Source organism: Echeneis naucrates, chromosome 18, assembly GCF_900963305.1.
Source record: "Echeneis naucrates chromosome 18, fEcheNa1.1, whole genome shotgun sequence".
NCBI lineage: Eukaryota > Metazoa > Chordata > Actinopteri > Carangiformes > Echeneidae > Echeneis > Echeneis naucrates.
Genome location: NC_042528.1, coordinates 9,422,875 through 9,444,559, shown reverse-complemented (window position 1 = coordinate 9,444,559; position 21,685 = coordinate 9,422,875). Strand labels below are relative to the sequence as shown.

At 40.7% G+C, this 21,685-nt stretch overlaps 2 protein-coding genes and 1 long non-coding RNA gene across 3 annotated transcripts in view; 2 read left to right on the top strand and 1 right to left on the bottom strand.

The window, feature by feature from the left end:
• Window positions 1-2,544: 2,544 nt before the first annotated feature.
• Window positions 2,545-3,387, top strand: LOC115059211 (uncharacterized). Its single transcript, XR_003842180.1, has 4 exons — window positions 2,545-2,577; window positions 2,673-2,808; window positions 3,049-3,102; window positions 3,261-3,387. It is a non-coding gene; the product is annotated as an uncharacterized LOC115059211 (long non-coding RNA).
• Window positions 3,388-7,175: 3,788 nt separating this feature from the next.
• Window positions 7,176-9,991, top strand: LOC115058973 (carbohydrate sulfotransferase 12-like). Its single transcript, XM_029526543.1, has 5 exons — window positions 7,176-7,299; window positions 7,851-7,996; window positions 8,402-8,545; window positions 8,673-8,980; window positions 9,256-9,991. The coding sequence occupies exons 1-5, from the start codon at window positions 7,203-7,205 to the stop codon at window positions 9,494-9,496; spliced, it is 936 nt and encodes a 311-aa protein (XP_029382403.1). The 5' UTR covers window positions 7,176-7,202; the 3' UTR covers window positions 9,497-9,991.
• Window positions 9,992-10,390: 399 nt separating this feature from the next.
• The window catches only part of sema4f (sema domain, immunoglobulin domain (Ig), transmembrane domain (TM) and short cytoplasmic domain, (semaphorin) 4F), a 42,342-nt gene continuing 31,047 nt past the window's right edge, over window positions 10,391-21,685 (bottom strand). Inside the window, exons 2-15 of the mRNA XM_029526542.1 lie at window positions 19,834-19,976; window positions 19,050-19,109; window positions 15,573-15,671; window positions 15,017-15,128; window positions 14,759-14,878; window positions 14,475-14,629; window positions 14,210-14,391; window positions 13,874-14,015; window positions 13,545-13,758; window positions 13,179-13,288; window positions 12,927-13,069; window positions 12,592-12,647; window positions 12,306-12,496; window positions 10,391-12,088 (exon numbers count right to left, since the gene is read on the bottom strand). Of these exons, the coding sequence (XP_029382402.1) occupies window positions 11,360-12,088; window positions 12,306-12,496; window positions 12,592-12,647; window positions 12,927-13,069; window positions 13,179-13,288; window positions 13,545-13,758; window positions 13,874-14,015; window positions 14,210-14,391; window positions 14,475-14,629; window positions 14,759-14,878; window positions 15,017-15,128; window positions 15,573-15,671; window positions 19,050-19,109; window positions 19,834-19,976 (2,456 nt within the window). The 3' untranslated portion in view covers window positions 10,391-11,359. The remainder of the gene's footprint in view (window positions 12,089-12,305; window positions 12,497-12,591; window positions 12,648-12,926; window positions 13,070-13,178; window positions 13,289-13,544; window positions 13,759-13,873; window positions 14,016-14,209; window positions 14,392-14,474; window positions 14,630-14,758; window positions 14,879-15,016; window positions 15,129-15,572; window positions 15,672-19,049; window positions 19,110-19,833; window positions 19,977-21,685) is intronic.

Genomic DNA, 21,685 nt, shown 5'->3' with positions numbered 1-21,685 from the left:
AAGTGATGCCTTCATCTAATACAGATTCATACTAAATACAATAACAGGTCAGTTTACTAGTGTGCAGTGTATTCAGGACAAAATGGACTTTATTAAAAGCACTTGCAATTTGCAATAACTTTTCCAAAATAGTGAGAGTGTGAAGGGTGAGGACCCAAGTGCAGGAGCAGGCGGAAGCAGGTTGAAGGTGGTGGCAAAAATATTTAATGGGGGGAAAAAAAAGAAGACTTGGAACAGACATGAACATACAACTAACAGGACTCAAAACAGGAAGGACTACACTGGAACAAATACAAAAAAAAACATGGCAGGGCTCTTAGGGATACAGGGGCTACCAGAGGGGTACACTACGGAGGAAGCTCAACACAGCCGGGCTTTCTTTGGGTGAGCTGGCTCGACAAAGTAAACAAGTATCACGTCGACCCAGGTAACCCAGGCTTGCCTCGTCAGGCTCTGTGCGTGTTCACATGAAAAGGGGTGCTTAGGTGTCTTTTGACGCCATTTCCGCAGGAAGATTGTTCGATTACTTGCCGCATATTTCAGCCAAGAGGAGCAGATTATGATAATGGAGGGCTATGAAGAGTTCTGACCGATAGGAACAGCTAAAATCAACAGTTTCTACAAACGAGGCAAGAGAGGAAGCCTGACAAAAAATTTCAGATCGTGTAAGTTAATATAGCTGATACAATATATCATTATATAACTTTATTTCCCTCCCTGACATTGTCTCACAGTGACGAATACATGGAAATCACTTAGATTAGGGCCAAATCAAAGTGAAATTAATTTGATTTGTCTTATTTGTGATAAAGTTTAAGCAATTTTCCGATTGGTTGTTGTTGTGGTTGTGTTCTGTTAGTTGTAGTGCCAGCAGTGCACATCTGGACCAGGCACAAAAATATCATCCAAAGTGGTATGTATTGCTGTGCAGTTATCACTCTTTTAGTGGAATGTGGATGATACACTGCGTGACATATTTAGTGTTGATATTATTTTAAGGAAACAAGAGGAAAATTAATAGAGGAGAAAGAATTGAGGGGCCTGCTCCAGCAGATTACACGGCCTCAGAGGAGCTGGCCCTTGCAAACAATGAAGGGCAGCTGATCATGGAGGGGATACAAGGGGATATTCAATCAGACCCCGGTGCAGGTTTTTGATCAGGGTATGTATATGTGCTTTGGTGGTAAAATACTAAGTGCATATTCATTGTTTCTCAGATGAGAAAAGTCTATTTTCCAGTTGAAGGAGACACATCAGTGTTGCTCAAGCTGCCAGCACACAAGGAGAGCCAGAGGAGCATGAAAACAAAGGGGACGAGAGGACAAAGGATCCAACACGGACTAGACAGAAACCAAGACTTAAATACAGACGGAACTTAATGTGACAACAAGGGGCTGGCAGGGAGCGGACTGGTGTGCAGGCACATTAGGGCAGGGAAGGCAATCAACAGGTGGGAGCTTGACAGGACGAGGGAAGAGGCAAGGACTTCAATATAAAACAGGAAGTGGCAAAATAAAACAGTCAAAACAGAAACTAACAGAACCTGCTGACCCTGCACAGGTTAGGCTTACTGCGCCAGCGACAGTTCATTCATGGAAATGACAGTCAACATGTGCCAAGACATGCTCGAGATTATGGTTGAACAATATCCTCATGTCACCTCTTGCGTCACCCTTTTTGCTGTAACATTTTGATGCTGAAAGTTAATTGTGAGTCATGACATCCACTATTTAGTTCGTTGTCCATACAAATAATTTCTTGTAAAATGAGACTGCTCAATACTTTTTCAATAAAAATTAAACTTAAGAATTTACATCTATGGGCGAGGCCGGGCCACCAGTTCATCACAGGACAGGACATTACATCACCCACGGACGATTAAGAGTCACCAGTTAACCTAGACATGTCTTTGGACGGTGGGAGGAAACCAGAGTGCCTGAAGGAAACCCACACAGGCACGGGGAGAACATCCAAACTCCACACAGACAGGCCCCAGGCTGGGAACCGACCCCACGACCTTCTTATTGTGGGGCAACAGCACTAACCATTTTGTTGCCATGCATCCAAAAGCATGTATTATTTATATGAAATTGAACATGGAGAAGAAGTGTCATTTTAAAAAATAAAGAGAAAAATACAGATAAAACAGCAAATGACACACACATACACTCCAAAAGCATATACAATGCTCATCTACTCCCTTTTACTAGGCAGGTAAGACGAGTTGATAATTTCCAGAGGATTCTTCCTGACATTCACTCTGCTGTGTATCAGTTATCGGGCATATCAGTTATTGTGTCACCTCTCTTTTGCTGTAACATGTTGATGCTGACAGTTATTGTCGTGACATCCAGTATTTCTTGTAAAATGAAACTGCTCAATGATTTTTCTATTAAAATGAAACTTAAGAAATCACATCTATGGGACAGAGCTATAAAGCATGCAGTAACTGATCACACATGGAAGTTGTGCAAGGGGGAGGTGACACCAGGAGAATATAAAGGTTTGGGTGCCTGTAATCTCATCACATTGTCATTCCTCACCAGTTCATCACCTCTTCTTCAGCTGATAGAACAGGTAAGATCAGAAACTGTAACACACAGTTAAACTAAATATTGTATTCAGGAGAGTTTCTATTCTTGATTGATCTTTTGTGCTTAATTTCTACTCAGAGCAGTGATGGCAGCATCAGCATCTCTCAGCAGCACACCAGTGGCTGGTGGCCGAGCACCCAGAAGACTCTTCCTCACCTTCACTCTGCTGTGTCTGGTTTGCTTTGCAAGTTCACTGGTGGACAAAGATCAACTGGTATATTATTTGTCGCTTCACTTCCCTTTTTCTATAAAGGATCATTTCATGTTTGAATCTGCATCTGAAAATCAACTATTTTAAATGTTCTTGATTTTTTCATAAAGTTTGCTGAGTCAATAAAAGAAGATGTCAACAGTTTTATATTTATTTTATCTGCAGTTGATACACACTGTCCTGCATTTCAGCTGCTGTCATGCTCCATGTACCTGTATGTTGATTGTCACTGTTTATTTCCAGGAACGGATGAAGGGACAAAATGAGAAAATGCAGCGAGATCTTAACACACTGAAGGTGAGTAAATCAGTTTAAATGTTACCAACATGCTGGCATCAACCTCTAGGGGTGTAACTTAAAGCAAGTACTACTGTGAATGTGTTCCAGTGGAAGTAGATAATGTTACAACATAAAAAACTGACTTTATGACATGAAAACATTTTACTCTCCTACAGTCAGATCTTGGCACCGGCTCAGAGCTCATTGATGAAACTCTGATCTTAATGGACAAAGCAACAGCATTCATCAAGAAAAGCACGAGTGCGTTGAATAATGGCTTTCCCTCAGTGGAGCCATTAGTGGAGAGCAGCAGAAACTTCATCAAGACAGTTAAGGCTTACATTGACAGTGACATTGAAGACATGGCTGTATTATTTGAGAAGATGGAAAAAATGAATGAAGTCATCATGGACCTTCAGAAGAATCATTCTGAATTGTAACCAGGTCAGCTGGTGGCTGGATTTTCCAGCTTTATTATAACATTTAATGTGCTGGCCTTGAAATTATTCATTTCTTTTCCCATTTTCACATAAAACAGGATGTTTGTGAGGAACTTAGAAGTGGCAGAGATGTAAAATATTCTGATATATCTTACTTAATTCTACACATGTGAAACAATGTATGGGTACACTTTGATTGGAAACAATGTATGTAAAATTCAATGAACACATTTCAATATTGTATTTTTAAGTAGGCTTCATGACATTCTTGTTTTATTTTTCCAGTTTACTCTCACACTTTTCTTAACAAAGACTGTAATACAAACTATAACATCCAGTCTGCATCTGTACATGTGTGGCTTTTAAATTTTTAGATAAACTTTAGCCAGTTGGTAATAAATGAGCTGCGAATACCTGATGTTGGATAATTAAATGTTAAATAACTAAAGTGAATGTGTGGACAACCAGAATAAACCGACTACATTGGAACAATGGTTGAATTGTGTATTCTTTATTTGTAATACTACATAAAAAAGGGACTGAAATAGAAATAGAAATATGGAGTAAGTCAGTTGAAATTTCCTCTGACGAAACATAACTACTCGTTGTTGATTTTTTGTTTGTATTTTTAGAAAGTGCCACTATCTAATGTGCCCCACCGCTCGAAAGATCTCCAGGAATGTTATTTCTGGACAAAAGTATGGACTGAATTGTTTTCCATGACTATGTTGCACATGGTGTTGCACAGTGACGATGATACAAACCTGTGTTAGAAATATGTATGTCTATGTGTTAGCCCAGGGTGTTAACTCGTGTATATTTCCTGATTCAATGACACTGGTTATACTGTGGCTTATCATTAATTAAACTAAGTGGTAATTTGTCTAATACAGAGATATAAAGTGATGCCTTCATCTGATAAAGATTCATACTAAATACAATAACAGGCCAGTTTACTAGGACCATCACATTTAATAGTGTGCAGTGTATTTGTGACAAAATGACCTTTATTAGAAGCACTTACAATCTACAATAACTTTTCCATAATAGTGAAAGCACAGGTTGGGCTTACTGTGCCTCAGTATTTTCATTTAATCAAGACAGCTCAATGCTTGTCATAATATTAAAGCAGGCCTACTGACATCAGCAAGATCATTGTATTGAAATTGTTTAATAATGTGTATGATTAAATATTGGACAACATGTGAATTCATATTTCATTAAAGGTTTGATATACTGTATGTTTGAATTGACTGTTATTGCTGGCACAGTCTTTGAAAACACCTAAAAGGCAAGCAAAGACAAGACAACAAAGGAGAAGAAAGGAAAGATTATATATTTGCAATGACACAGTCAACTGAGGAAAGTCATTAGGTAGCCTGAGCGCAAACTGTCTCTGTTCACTTTTTAAATTACTAATTGAACCCTGAGTGTGTGATACATCGCTTATGTGAACTATGAATATTATATGTCTAGCTGTACTGAATCAGCATCAGTGGTGGTGCCCCTAATATTATGGGCACAGTCTATATCTTAGTTAATGTAGCATTGTTCCGTAGTCTAATGAACAGTTCATTCATGGAAATGACAGTCAACATGAGCCAAAACATGCTCGAGGATGTGGTTGAACAACATCTTCATGTCTCAAGGTTCATTAGGTGGATTGCACTTGAAGCTCAGAATAAGTGGAGTCTCGTGATAGATTTCATTTTTAAGAGTTGGTAGAGTGTTTCATGTCAGAACACGTTTTGATTCACTACCACATATTCATTCGTTCATTCACCTTCAACCGCTTATCCATTTCTGGGTCGTGGGGGATGCCAATCCCAGCTCACACTGGGTGAGGCGGGGGGGTCACCCTGGACAGGTCGCCAGTCCGTCACAGCACCTACGGACAATTGAGTTACCTCTTTTTGCTTGACATGTTGATGCTGACAGATATTGTGAGTCGTGACATCCAGTATTTTGTTGCCTGTCCATACAAATTGGCTTCCAGCTCCACAGTGAGAAACCTTGGAGTAACCTTTGACCAGGACATGTCCTTTGTCCCTCACATAAAACAAGTCAGTAGTGCAGCTTTCTTCCACCTGAGAAACATTAGGAAAATCAGAAACATCCTTTCTCAGGATGATGCAGAAAAACTAGTCCATGCATTTGTAACTTCTAGGCTGGACTACTGTAACTCATTACTATCTGGATGTCCAAACAAATCTCTGAAAGGCCTTCAGTTAATTCAGGACGCTGCTGCACGAATATTAACAGGAACTAGGAAAAGAGATCATATCTCTCCTGTGTTAGCTTCTCCTCATTGGCTGCCAGTAAAATATAGAGTAGAATTCAAAATCCTTCTTTTAACGTATAAAGCTCTTAATGGCCAAGCTCCATCGTATCTCAGAGAGCTCATAGTTCCTTACTGTCCTAGCAGGCCACTCCGCTCTCTAGATGGAGGTTTACTTGTGGTTCCTCGAGTCTCCAAGAGTAAATCAGGAAGCAGATCGTTCAGTTATCAGGCTCCTCTTCGTTGGAACCAACTTCCAGCATCGGTCCGGGGGGCAGACTCTTTAGCCATTCTCAAGATCAGGCTTAAAACCTTCCTGTATGACAGAGTTTATAGTTAAAAAGTTAAAGTCCTCTACTCTTTAGCTATGCTGCTGTAGGCCTAGGCTGCTGGGGGAAGGACTGAGATTCTCTCTCTCTCTCTCTCTCCCTCCCTCCCCCTCCCTCCCCCTTGCATGCGCTGATAAGAACCGTGCTTCCTAAAAATCCCTGTTTCTCCCAGGTGTAAGCATTTGTACTGCATTTACTAACCATGTTTTCCTGAAGTCTCTGTCTCTCCCAGTTCTTCCACTCTCTCTCCCTGTCCTCTGACTCTTAAAGGAAGTTTTTACTTGCCACTGTCGCCAAGTGCTTGCTCATTAGGGGATCTGTTGGGTCTCTTTAAATAATTTTATAAAGAGTTTGGTGTAGACCTGCTCTATCTGTAAAGTGCCTTGATGTAACTTTGTTATGATTTGGCGCTATACAAACAGATTTTAATTTGATTTGATTTGATTTGACCTATATTTTCTTGTAAAATGAGCCTGCTCAATACTTTTTCTATAAAAAAAGAAAAATATTAAATCAAAGGTGTAGACAACCAGAATAAACTGACTACATTGGAACAATCGTTTAAAACAAAGTAGTCATTAATAGCAAACATGTACACTAAATGGAGAGAACAATAGACTTGAGGGGGGGAGAAAAATGTAACCTGGAACCAAAGAGCGAAAATGATTGTTGTTGGCATGTTCATGAAAAACTTCAATAAACTGGAAAAATTGTAAGCTTTCATTAGCATTTTGTTGGGCTGTACTATTGAGAATGCATAGAAAATAATAATATGCTTTTAGTTGTATTAATGTACAACTAAATTTCATTATTTTTTTCTTCCAGTTTTTTCCCTATTTTGGGGCGCCACAACAAGTCAGCTCCGTGGCTTGTTTGGTAGGTTTGGCCAGTTTTTATGCTGGGTGTCCTTCCTGGGCCTGGGGCCTCAGCCATGCAAAAAAAAAAAATGGTCTGGTTGACTGAGGGCGAGTCCATTGTGCTGTTGCATAGGTGTGGCTTGTTCATCGCTGCTTGCAGCTTTAAATATCATCGTTTCTTCATTAGCTCAGACGTTGGTTAACTCCTGCTGTCATGGGAGCAGTGCACACTGGATTCCTGCTGCTTCTTGGAGCCGCACTTCTCATCATACTGTCTTTTGACCAATGGGACATGCTAAATGGAAACAAAGGTACAATCTGTGTGTGTGTGTGTGTCCAGAGCATAGCCTGCACAGGCTCAGCTCTGTCCCCATATAGGAAGTTTACAAAGTTGCAGACATTCAAAATAAAACAGATAAGTATATCACATTGTCTCTGAGTGTGAGTGTGAGTGGTTGTTGGTCTCTGTCTGTCTCTGTGTGTTGGCCCTGTGATGGACTGGTGATCTGTCCAGGGTGTGCTGGGATTGGCCCCAGCACACCCTGCAACCCAGAAATGCATAAGTGGTAGAAAATTAATAAATGAATGAGGTTAAAGGTTAAGGTGTGTGTTTATAATTTTCTCAAAGTTCCTGCTGCATATCTGCTTTCTGCTCAAAAATAGATTTATTATACTCATTGCTTGTCTTTCGTATTCTGTAGTCTGTAAAATGGACATGGAATTACCTAAATGTGTGGCTCGCCTTTGGTTGTTACTCACTGTCAGCGGTTTCAGAGAAATGATAACTTAAAGATCAATTATTCATCAGTAATAAATTTATGTAGTTATATCTATGCCATTATCATTTTTCTTACCCCGACAGAGAAGTGGAATGTGCAGCATTTGAGGAAGCAGCGGATTAAAGAAATCTGTGACAAAGAGGCACTTTCTGGCAAGATAAGTTTCAAAAACCTGAAAAACCTGATTGTGGATGATGCTCATGGCCTCATCTACTGCTACATTCCCAAGGTGATGTAGACATGAACACACAAAACCTGATTATTAACAAAATTTTACTCTTCGTCTTAAAACTTGACCCTCAGTTACTTAGTAACAAACATAGTTGAATTGTACAATTCAACTGCCAATTCTTCTTACATTTCTGTCGGTTTAATGTTGTTTTATATTTTCATTTATTTATTCGTTCTGTCAATTTCTTTTTTCTACTCAATGTAGTTATTCATGTGTGCTTTCCATTGTCACATATGGCATTGTCTATATGTCAGTTGCTGCTTTGACGTACAAATTTCCACACACGATTATTATCTTATCTCAAACAGTACTCTGTGCTTTGTCTTTAGTGATAATACAGACATAGTGTGCTTGAGGAAAGGGGCACAGATCCACAACTCCTGTACTTGTTCTTATCTGCAGGTGGCATGTACCAACTGGAAAAGGGTTTTCATCATCCTGAATAAGGGTGAACCATACAGTGACCCCATGTCAATTCCTGATGTGTCTGTCCACACCGATAAGCGCTTAAATTATCTATGCGACCTCCCAGAAACAGAGATCAAGGTCAGTCAATGACTTTGAAAGTGTCCTCACCATGACAAAATATGTCCATTAGCTGCTTTCCTTAATGTAAGCTTAAATTTCAGGTGGCAGATAATTCATCTACATCATACTTCTGTGTTGACTACAGGTAAAGCTGAAGCACTACACCAAGTTCTTGTTTGTCCGAGACCCATTCATCCGTCTCATCTCTGCCTTCAGAGACAAATTTTTTAAAATAAATGAGCCATTCTATAAAAACTATGGGAGGTACATACTGAAAAGGTATGGCAACCATTCTAAACCACCAGAAACATTTAAGCAAGCGTTGGAATCAGGCATACACCTTTCATTTCACAACTTCATTCTGTATCTGCTGGACCCGGAGACACGGAAGTGCAACCCATTTGAACCTCACTGGAGAGAGATGAACAGGTTGTGCCGGCCCTGTCTCATAGAGTAAGGCCATCTTTGCTAACAGGACAAAAGTTATAAACGTCATGTACTCTGTGAAAATATATTGTAACAGTAGAGAGAGAAACGTTTGCCAGGTCTTCATTCTACCTGTTATGTTTGACTTTCAGGAATTTCATTCCTTAAATTGACTGAAATGAGAGCTTATTTAATGAAGTCTCGTTTGTTTCATGCTCTGCCATTCCTTGAAACAAGAAAAATTAGTTTCACCTCCTTTAACATCCAATGATTTCTGATGACTGCATTATTTTTCCTCTCAGGTATGATTTCATTGGCCATCAGGAAACTCTTCAGGAAGATGCTGAACAACTGTTGTCAACCTTAAACCTGCAGAGTAAGATTAAGTTTCCAGTGTCTTATGAAAACATGACCATCTCTGACCAGATGGTGGACTGGTTCAAAGCAGTGCCCCTAGAGGACAGAAAGAAGCTGTACAAGATCTACGAGAAGGACTTCAAACTGTTTGGATACAGAAAGCCTACTGAAGTGCTTGATGACTGAGGTAATAGTCATGCTTTGGACAACTTCAGTAAATGAAACCATATGATTGATGTCTTAGCCAAAACAAACAAACAAAAAAATGTTAAAAATGTTAATGTAGACTAATTGTGGAAAGGGGAATTACAAGTGATGCTAATTGGTCTGTGGTTACACAGACGAATGTCTGTTAACGGCTCTGTAAATTTTTTTTTATTTTTTTTATTTCAATGTCTGGCTTTTGTCCACTAAACCATCTATCTCATGGATATATTTCAGTTTACTCTCACAATTTGTGAGGGTTAGGGTTAGGGGTATTGAAAGTATCAAATAAGCAGGACAGATATAAGTTTTGCTTTTGTGTGTTTGTAGATTTCTCACAGTTCCTGCTGCATATCCGCTTTCTGCTTGAAAATAGGTTTATTCTTTTAAGATCATTGTTTATCTTTTGTATGGTGGAATCAATAAAATGTGTTGAGGGATTGAAAATGTCAAACCTCACCTATGATTACTTTTGGATTATCATGGATTATATCGGGGCTTTGAGAAAGACGGATGTTTGCCTTTGGACCTCACGAAACCGGAGCTGGTAAACCTGACTGTGGATGATACTCATGGCTTCATCTACTGCTACATTCTCAATGTGATGTGGACATAAAGGTGTGAAGGTGCACACAAATTTTGCACACCACACACCCCTTCTGTTTAGTTAAAGTTGCGCAATTCAACTGCCAATTGTTCGTACATATCTGCTGGTTAAACATTGTTTTATATATATGTATATATATATATATATATATATATATATATATATAGAGTGTCAACTCTTTTTTTTCTCTACCTTATCTAGTTATTCTTATCTAAATGAAAAAGAGCTAAAAGTTTTGCACATTCTCGCATCCAGAATTTCACCACACAGCAACTCATTTTGGTTTTATTACAAAACAACATGACAAAACAATAAATTTTTATGTTGAAACCCACACTCACGACACAAGGTGATGGTGGTTTATGTCTGGTTCATGGTAATCCTGCAAAATAATTCAATATCTTTTAGGAGCCTTTTACCTACTGTCTCATAACAGCGACATACCTGGGCAGCTGGCAGTGTCAGGTTTTCCAAACTGACACTTATCTGATAGGTGACCTTGAAGCTATCATCCTCTTGACCTTTGCGGCATTGTAGGCAGGAATGGCCCAACCGCAGCGTATGTTTCTTCAGTCCAACAGTGACATATCTGCTTGAAGCCCTGCACTGGGCAGTTTATGGAGCAACAGTCCTTTGGTGCCTTTGGACCCGTGAAGGTCTTGGATTTGAGTGGTGTGTCAGAGAGAGAGAAATATAAATACACAGATAGGTGCTGAAAGATTCAAAGTGCCCTTTTCTTTTAGAGTGCCATCACAAGAAGAGAATGAGAGAGAGAACAGAATTCAAGGGAGAAGACAATATGGCTTTTGTCTACATACGTGGACGTTTCATCTTTGATTCCTTGTTAATATTTTAGATGTGAATATAACATGCTAACTTTCAGGTCCACAGTCAGCTTCAGACTGCCAATATTTACAGCTCTATTTACATCTGATATATTTATTCAGCTGTTTTATCAGCTATTTATTCATCCTGAGTAACTCAGTAATCTGTAGTTTCTCCCAAAAATTGTTCATACACTTTCTGTCTCACCATTCTATTCAAATGCAAAAAGTCTCTCTCACATACACAGACATAAACTTATTACATATTCCTCTTACATCTCTGCAGTCTGGCATCATGTCACAGCTCCTGTTCAAAGGCATTTGGCAGGAGCCAGTTTGCAGTTCCCCCAGCACTGATCAGTTTGTTTGGAGGATGCATGATGGGGCAATCACAGATATATTTATATCAACTCATCATATTGAGCTTTCTTCACACTTAGCCAGTGGTGCTGGTGATTTAAACATGGGAAAGCTGGCAAGCTCCTCCTCTAGTCCTTTTATTCCTTCCGCTAAGCCATCCTGCAGACCTTCATCCACCTCATTCCCCTCCCCTGACTCCCTCCCACCCCCCTCGGATCTCACCCTCTCCCTCTCCCCTGTCCTTCCATCCAGCATGTCTGCAGCTAAAATTTCGGAGGAAAACTTCATCCCGCTGCTGCTTGTGTTACAGTTGGAATACAAAGAGTTCCCGTGGCCATTGCTTGGGTTGCTGTGGATCAAGTTGCCAGTGTAGCTGTTACCATGGTGACCACCGTTCCCCTGGTTGCTGAAGAGTGTAGCTGTTGTGGTTGAAGTTTCAGTCCCATTTCGTTTCTCTGTCAGCCGGAACCCCTCAGACAGCAAGCTGGCACTGCTAGGGGACTGTGGAGTAGCGGAGGAGCCAAGCAAGTCCCGGCCTTTCTCTGACGACAGCGAGTTATCTGGCAGGTGATGGCCTTGGCGGCGGATGCTGTGCCGCCTGGTTATGAAGTACAGGAAAAACACACCAAACACTAAACCAGCAACAAAGACAAGGATGTAAATAGCCAGAACGTGGCGACTTCCTGCTCTTGCCACTGTTCCTCCAAGACTGGGGTCCTCTCCTGTCAGGTGATAGATTCCTCTGCGGCAGGGGACGGGGTCTCTGTTAGCTGGTCCTACCTCCTGGAATAGAAAGGCATGACAGACAGGACAGAGATATTCATTTTTACAATAAAATAAAAGTAAAATCTAGACAGTTTTTTATTTAATCAAATATTCAGTTTTTGTAAACTATTGTAAACCGTTCAGTTTACAACAACAGCATGTATGCTAGAAAAGTGAATAAAACCAGCTTTTAAATAATTTGGGAAAATGATTGATGGTAGTTGTGCCTGTGTACCTGGCATGTGCAGATGTATTTTCCCAGGGTCTCCTCAGTGACAGTCACCTCCAGGTTGGAGTGGTGCTGCCTGGTGTGTCTGTGCGGAGGATGTTCCCAGCTGCAGGGCCTGGGAGACAGCTGGACACATGGCAACAGGAGGTGCAGACCCATGGAAACTTTTAGCTCTCTGGGGGATGGGTGGCAACGCTCTGGAGGAGAGAGAGTGAGCAGGGAGACAGCAGAGAGGTTAATCACAGAAAACTGCGCAAACAAATAAGAGCAGAGTGTGTGATCTGACGCTTACCATCCTTTGTGTCACATTTCATCAGGGCATCTTCCACTGTATCACCTGGACCAGGTCTGAATACACGCACAAAAAAAATGTTTTCACGTTTTTGATTCAAACTCTTTTGGTTTCTGAGCATTTTCTTGTTTCCTTGATTGTCTACATCCCTTCAACCCATTTATTTGTGAAACTGCATCTCCCTACAGTCACTACTACTTGATATGTAGAGCAACCTGACCACATCCGAATAAAAAGTAAATATGGTCATAAAAACAAACAGATTACCTGATCAATAATGAGCAAGTTTGACGATAAAAATAAATGCCTCAACGTGATAATCTCATTGTACTCACTTTGCCGTTACCCTGCAGGCATCTTCTTTCCACACACAGCCCAGGCCCCTGGCCCTGGCACACACCTCACAGTTCGGATACAGAGCGCAGCCTTCAGCCTGCACACGAGCCAGAGACAGAGGGCTGCCTACCAGGGCCTGGCCCTGCAAACACAAGGAACTGTTAGTGAATCACTGGACAACAATGCCACAACACGTGAATATATGCATTACTGCTTGTCCAAACTATATGTGAAGGATGCACGAGCTCTACCTTGTGAAGTAATATATTGTTAACAGGCTCTTGAGCTGTGAACAGGGACATCTCCCGCAGTAAGGTGGCATTCTGGCCCACTACCGCCACCTGGTGGAGCTCCCCACGGTCTGCAACACATAAAGTTATCATTAAAGTTATTTTGCTTATTTCATACTGAAACCTAATGTTATTTAGACTATTTGAGCAATTTTCTACAAATTTTGATTGATTTAAAATGTCCCGAGACCCATTATCAAAGTAACGTCTTTCACAAAATTCTTCCACATTTGCACATTTTAATTTAAATGTCAGTTTCATTTCTCTTTTTTCTTTTCTTCTACTTTCAGTTCAATATATCTGCCCTCTGTCCTCATCTGTCCCAACCTGTTCCGAGGTGCAGGACTGCTCTTGTTGGTTCCTCCCCGCTGCCTGCCTGGGTCACAGCCAGCTTGGTGTATCTGATTCTTTTGCGCACCAGCAAGGGTGCTGCAGTGACACTGTTCTCCATCAGGGGATGGTCCCTCACAAATGTCAGCACCTTGTCTGGGAGTTTTAAAGATGACTCAAATCCTTCAGCCTTTAATGCATTGTTCAAACACTGAAAAAATATGGAGAGAATGAGAAAGAAAAGTTAGATCAGAGTATTTATACTAGGACAGTAAATGTAACAGAGAGTGTTGGTGTTCAGCCGGAAGCATGAGACAGTTTAGCACCTGGCCAGGCCTTGGTGTGGGGATGGGTTCAGGGTTGATCCAATTCTCACAGGTCTTCTTCAGCTCTTTAAAGGGACCATCCATCACTTTGTTTATGTCAGACAAACTGAAAACACACACTGCTGATAATTCTTCATGTTCCCTGTGAAAAAGAAAAGGCATGGTTCGATCTCTTAACAGTTAAAAATGTTTAATGTCCAAGGACTATCATCTGATAGTTTGGCTATCACCAAGAAGTGCCGTCCACCTCTGCCTCCCATATGAATCGCGATCGCTCTCATTTCATAGTTGAAATTGTGAAAATGTCGCTGGTCTGCTCTTCAGCACTTAGCTTACCACTGGGAGGTGAAGAGTCCATAGAAGTGTGTGCTGCTGGGGTCCCCCTGTGTGTGTTGCATGGTGAAAACATCAGTCAGGATGTTGTAGCGCTGACCACTGGGTTTGTCCTCACACACCAGCTGGGCCTTGAGAAAGGTGGTCCAGCGACGCTGAAGAGTCTTCATCCCGCCCACATCAGACTGAGCACACAGGAGGACAGAGATAATGGAGATTCAATAAAGGCAATGCATGAATGAATGATTCAGTCAGGGAGCAGGGTTACCTTGCAGACTCGTGCCACTCTGGGGACCTTGACCTTGGTGTAGAGATCATACTCTTTGGCAACCTCAGTGAAGAAGAAGTAGATTTTATCATCATCTCCTGTCGGGTTGCTGTCAGCTGACTGCTGTATGAAGGCTGAGCTGACAAACTCCGGGTCTAAAAAAGACGCACGCACACAAGAACTTTATTCTTACTCCTGTATGAAAAGAATGAAGAAAGAAATGCCGATGTGTGGATGTGTGGATTTGGTTTACAGTGGTGTGTGACAGTGCATGTGCGTCTCACCACTGAGCCAGTTGATGGATCGTTCAGTTCGGATGCGCTCCTGCTCAAGACCTGTTGCCCGGGAGATGTCAAACAGCGTTCCCAGGAAGTTACTGGTGGCTGCCGTGTATAGGATCCCACCTAGACACACAAACACCACACGAAGAAGTAGTTGAGAGAAAATAAATAAAAGTGAACAAATAAACAGAAGTTCTTTAAAAATTCTACGTACAAATAACACTTTATCAACTGAGCATCAACGCCAATCATAGCCCTTACCTGCCATCACAGCTGTGTAGTGCTGACTGGGCTCAAAGGGACACTTGCCCTTCCCAGTCTCCATCTGCACTCCTCCATCCTTAGCTTTCTTCAGTGTGAAAGTGGAGAGCTCCTTCAGGAGGACAGGAAAATAGGAGAATTTAGGGAAAACCTAAATTGATATGACATTATGATCGCTCATGTAAAAGCTTCTGTGAGTTTAGCATTCGAAGTACCGGCTGGAAAATGTCAATGGCAACAAATCATCTGAAAGCTTTTACTGGTTGAAATGACATTTTTCTTATAATTACAAAGGGAAGTGCGTGACTACAGTTTAAAAAGCACTATTTAGTTTAAATGTGACTAAATGTGCTTCTGTGGGAGGATGACTAACAGCATGTGAGTGCGTGCTCCTCTGCCTGACCCTTTGATGGAGGCCTGGGGTATGAGTGACTGTGGGAACTTGTCACAGAGATTTATCTGCGGCTCATAATGTGCACAGATCTTCCCCGTAATATCTCGGCAAAAAATAAATTCACACACAAATAGCGGGATGGTCTCTTTCACACACACTAACCAGGAAGGCACACTGGGGGTCGAAGGCATAGGTGCCACACACATAGATGCTTCCCTCTTCCAGAAACTCCAGCAGCCGGATGTAGTTGTGGCAGTCGACCTGCAGAGGGACACAAATCCTCACAAATTAAAACAAAATGTGCTGTTTTTTTTCCAATAATGTTTACATGTCACTGTTTAGCACATTTTAGCATTTTAGTGAAAAAACAAAGGTGGGCACATAATAAACATTATCATAATTGAAATATACAGAACAGCCCAAAAGTTTGGACACACTTTCCTATTCATTTGAATGAGAAGGTGTGTCCAAACCTTTAGCCTGTACTGTATATCGGTATTCTCATTCTAAGTTTACATTTAACCACATCAATATTAAACAGTTTGGATCTTCACATCAATTGTTTTCTATGACGGTGTGTTAAAGCTAAACATTATTTAACTGTCATGAGGTCCTTGCTTGTTTTTGCGGGGGAAAAGAGGATTCTGAGAGCAGCTGCAGTATCAATGATTTTAATTGGAAATTGGAGAAACCCACTGTTGAAGGAGACATTTGAGACCCCCACTGGTATTGGCAGAGACCAACTTAATAACCCACAAACAGGCAAATATGAAACCCAAGACTACTCATGATCATGCATAAATAATACTGAGAAATACACCAATCAACAGTGTATTTGTTGAACCCTGTTTTCTTTCATCTTCTCATCATCATTTTTATATCTCTTATATTATGTCTGCAACCATACTGGAAATGGAGGAGGCACCATTTTCCCTTCCCAGTTACTACGAACTTGCGACACGGGCCGTTTTATTTAGCTCGTCTGTGTGTTCTGTGAATGCCACCCTGGATCAGCTCTGGGCCTGAGTCACCTCCTCCCCAAGGACCTGATCCTCTCTGATGCCCAGATCATGTCAGCCAAATCAGCCCCCCAGCATCGTCTACCCCACACACATACTCAACGTGAGACAGAGAGAAAGGGGGAGAGCTGAGGCTGATAACAATGGGATAAACTCTGGATTAACTATTTCATTGGCTCATATTAACCTCATTCATTCTAATAAGTTTCATTCACATTCTGGCATGGGGTGGATCAAATGGCTCTATTCTACTGTATTTGATTCTTTACAATCCTTCATTGTAATTGGGTCTAATTATTCTTCTTTCAAGTTGAAAGCTTCTGTAGCTTCTGTGCTCACAGTAGAAAATGAAGTGTCTTGCCACCAAAACATCTACAAGCTTATATGTCAACTCTTATTTACTCAAAACACAATTATGGAGATTAAACCATGCGTAAACCTGGCATTACTTTCTTCCTTTGATTTGAACCTTTGTTCTCTCCTTCTACTCTGCATTTCTTTCACTTGCTCTCTTCTGCCAACTTGATCCTGCACACACCATGTCATGACTGTATTCTCCCCCTGACCTCAAAAAAGGGATTCAGACAGCCAGAATATCAATGATCACAAACCTGAGGACTAATTATAACACCCCTAAGCCTAACCCTATCTCAAAAACATGCCTATACAAAGAGCCAGGCTCAATCTGGAAAAATAATGTTTGACAAAGTTCATTATAGCGGACTATTTTTCACACATTCAAACAACAAGCGGCAGTGTTCTTATCTGTTTGTCACCATGTGTTGATACTACAGATGTGCTGATGCTTTAAACACCCAAGCAGAAAACCCACACACAGCGTACGAGGGACAGGGCGAGTAGGCCGGGACGTGGTCGATGACGGAAGAGTGTACACCAAACAGTACCGACAGTACCACAAAATTTAGTCATGAAAAAACTGATTTCATTGTACATATTTTCACTGAACATAATTTCCTTGTACGTGGTAAAATAACAACAACACTTATTGTGAATTTGACTAATATATTGAAGTATCTTTTTATCTTTTCATCTGTTACAACATCCTCTGTTTTCCTGAGTTTGCCAACACCCGGGTGACAGTGTCTGTAACATGCCCCAATTTGCCCCTCTGAGTCTGTAGCTTTTGCATGATTCACATTTAGCCCCCCCCCCCACCTCCACACACACACCTTGTTTCCAAAAGTCAGCTTCAGGGACATTTCCTATTGAGTCTATTATCCTGTCTCTCCAGTCGTCATCCTTTACTTCTCCTCTGTTTCTTCTAATGCTACTCCTCATCCCTCCTGACCATCCACTGTCTGTCACTCTTCCCCTTCCTGTCTCCTTATCTATCTGCTCTCCCTCTTCTAAATCCTTCTGACTCACATGTAATCTTGGAATTAGTGTCTCAACTGAAAAACAACATCTTTCTTTCCTGCCTTTATCAGTCTTTCACCTATCCACCCCCCCTTTACACTGGAAAGCAGGAAACCCTCCTTTGTGGTGATTGTGTAAAATAGGTTTCCCTTCATCTAAATCCTGACCTTTCATTGGTTTTCTTTATCTTCTGATTTGACCTAATTTCCCTAAAGTGAAAGGCATTTTTGAGAATGACCAGGATTTTTTTTAACCTGATACTGCTCAGTACACTTTTACAACCAGTTAGCCATTTAGACATTACTCAACAAAGGGAGCTCCAGTGCAGTTAGTTTCCTGTAAGCAGTTTGACTGAAGTCCTGTTGTAATCACAGCAAAATGAGTGTACAGAATGCTCTATTTAATTAGTTTCCAAAGACAGTTACTGGGCATCTTTGGCTTCACACACAGCCTCTCCTGCTCTTTCTGTCTCTACATACACACACAGACCAAAGTAGACACACACACACACACACACACACACACACACTCCTGACGAGATCTTGGCATAAGTCCCAGAACTTCCCATCTGATGTCTAACAGCACGGGGTCCTGACACAAACACATACAAATGCATGCTGAAGCGCACAATATGCGCCCATATAATTACTTATTTCAAATGTCAGAGGACAGTTGAAACATAAAAAATATTTAAAATAAGTTCTTACCAACTGCAAGGATTAGAAAACCTTTTATAGCAACTAAGTCTTTGTAGGTAATTATCCAATCTACTTAGGTAATACATCAGCAATTTTAGAAAAACAAAAACCTTTAAATAATCTAATAGTCAATGGCAGAGTAAGAAATACATTCAAGGCACCAATTGTTAAAAAACAGTCTGAACCTTGACTCTGCATTTAGTGAATCCAAGGTTTTGAAATTGGATGCAAAACAGAAGCATATTTCGAAGCACAAACAGGTTTTTACTGGAGGGACTGAGCATACAGCTGTTTGAGTAGCTGTTGTGGTTTCCAGGATATCCCTGGATGTTTCTGTACAGCGTTATTTCAACAGGATTATTGGAGAAGACAGCGACGGTAAATACTGTGAATCACTGTAAATGTCCACTTACAGGGATCCTCTGCTGCTGGCTGCACGGTTCCTACAGCTTTAGGAAATCATACAGTAGACCTCCATATGTGTTGATTGCAACCATGTATATTGTGCAGGGAGACACACACACACACACACACACAGCTCTCACCTCCGTCTTTCCCTTTGCCACACAGGACCTTCTCTTCTCCTCTGGCACATCCCACGTAATCTGCATCAACAGAGAAGGGAGGTAAATTAAATTCTTACCTGACAGTCAGCAGACTATGTAAATATTTTTACTTTATTGCATCACTGTTTTTGTTCATGTAGGGCAAACAGAAATGCTGCTAATGACAGGGTGAGAATGAGCTGAAGCAGGTGAATGAAATTAACTTAATTATTCATTTGACCGAGCTTCTTCAACTGTAAAATGCTAATGGATCTTCGTCATTTCAAGTCCGTCATAGTGATTTCGTCATTCATATAATATCACTTAGCATTTTTAGTTCAGCCCAACAGTCTGTCAATGACTGTCTCCATCAAAAACTGTTACAAAAACATGCCAGTTTTTCCATCTCTTCAGTGAGATGGTTTGAATGACAAAGAATCCAGACCAAGTCATGATGTACATCATCATGACTTGGTCTGTTCCCATTTCTTTGTTACACTTCATACTTAAATAAAAATATATATACACATAATATAAATAATAAATAATATAAATGCATCGACTACTTCACTCCAGTAAAATATCAAAAACTTGAAAACATTTTTTGAGAGAAGTCTAGAGTTAAGAGAAATGAATTATTTTGTTTTACCTACTTCATTTTGGGATAATAAAAGCATTTCCTCTCTAAAAGCCCTTCTTGAAAAGACAACTTGAAAATGTGTAGTGTAGCAAATGTGACACACACACACACACACACATACACACACACACACACACTTCTTACATTGAGTGGCGGTTTGTCCAAATTATTAGTGTCTACAGACAAGATGGCATCCCTGGCTCCCAGGAACAGCATGCCTGATGAACGGTCTAGTAGAAACGTACTGAAGTTGGCCACGCCCCCGAACCTCTTCGGATCCAGGATATCTTTGGAGTGAAGCAAAACGAGAAAAGGGAGATTTCTTTATCTATTTTTTCAAATTTTAGAGGACAAACAAGCCCTGCTGTCAACCAGAAGAAACAACATGAATGCTAACTCCACAAGATCTAAAGTAGGATATATTTGTTTACAGCAGCTGAGCAAATGTGAGAACAAATGGGTGACAGAGTGAAAGAAATCAAACTTGAGGAATTGAGGGATGAGGATAGGATGGACAGAGATGAGAGTAACCCTTGTTTCACCCTGCTAAAGATTAACTCCTCTAATCCATTTCCTCATCAGTCTTTTTCACTTTTTTTTTTTTTTTTTTTACTTTGTTTCCTTCATTTACTGCAATCTTGTTGTATTGAACATCTTTTATATATTTTTATAATTCTCTCTTCGTCGGTTTTCTTTTTAAAATGGGATGCTACATATTTCATTCAGGCAACCCCACTACTGAGCAGGAATACAATAAAATAAACACAATCATGATATGGGATGAATAATTCATTATGCTTCCACATATTATTTGAAGTGCAATCTCAGCTACGAACAAGATCCCAAAAGCTTTTAGAACTGTGTCCCAGCTCTTGTTTGCCCTCTCACACTCCTACACTATCAGTTGTCCTCCAAATATGTCTACATATTTGTTCATTTACGTAGTTAATTTATACATATTAATTTACATTACACCTTGTTCACGACACAACTGATGAACCCCGACAGATGAAATGACTCCACACATAGACATAGACGACACACGTTTGTATACACACACACAGCGTTTATCATCTTCATGTCTTCTTAGTAAGCAGAGCAAATTCAAAGGCTTATTACTCGCTACTAACACACACTCTACTATACTTAACGTGAAAGCACTAAACTCAGTAATAAATATTCAGCAAAAGAACAAACATAAGGAAAATTCTAAAGAGGGAAAAAAGAGGGAAAACACATACATGCACACACCCAGTACTATTCTGTAGGTCCAGTGTGACACATTGAAAGGGGAGCTCATTTAACAGCACAACAGCATTACAACAAGAATAGTTACCAAAATCTTTGGAGGGAAATCCTTTGGACTGTGGGTCAGAAATAGAATTTGAGGCACTTGACATCCCACTTTAGCAGCTGTCAACTAAAAGATTTACACTGGTACAATTATCCTCTGTTATGGAGGACGGGAGTCACAGTACCATTTCAGGATGTCCTGATAAATGGCACTGCCTTGGTGCAGACATGGTTTTCCACTTAGAGCCTTACTGTGTTGTTCTATGAGATGAAAAAAGACCCCGATGCACTGACATCTGCTTGTAACCAAATCACAGACAGTAGCCCCCCTGCCTCCATCAAGACGCTCTCATCCAGCGAGTCTGTCTGTTTCACATGAATGTCATTTTTCATTCACTAAGAAGCCATCTGCTCAGCTAAAAGCCTCCAGGCAAGTCAAATAGCAAAGGAGCTGTGATTCACTCACCAAGGTCTTCCACTTCTTGAAACTCTTGTGTCTGTGTGTGTTTGTGTTTTTTGATGGGCACTTGTGTACCGGTCGTACACAAACTATATAATACTATGTCCCAATAATGATAGTTCAGTGGTGGAAATTTTCTTGTCGGTTTAAGTTTGGCTGTAGTGATTGTTCCTCGGGCTTATGTTCAGGATGTTTATCCATGGTGATGCCGCCTTTGTGCGACCATTCAGCGTTGCCCATGGC

Excerpts from the sequence above, each read along its gene's own strand:
- LOC115058973 (XM_029526543.1), top strand. The coding sequence starts at position 7,203 with ATGGGAGCAGTGCACACTGGATTCCTGCTGCTTCTTGGAGCCGCACTT. Across the intron at positions 8,546-8,672 it reads TCCCAGAAACAGAGATCAAG|GTAAAGCTGAAGCACTACAC; the intron begins GTCAGTCAATGA and ends TGTTGACTACAG. Across the intron at positions 8,981-9,255 it reads TGCCGGCCCTGTCTCATAGA|GTATGATTTCATTGGCCATC; the intron begins GTAAGGCCATCT and ends TTTTCCTCTCAG.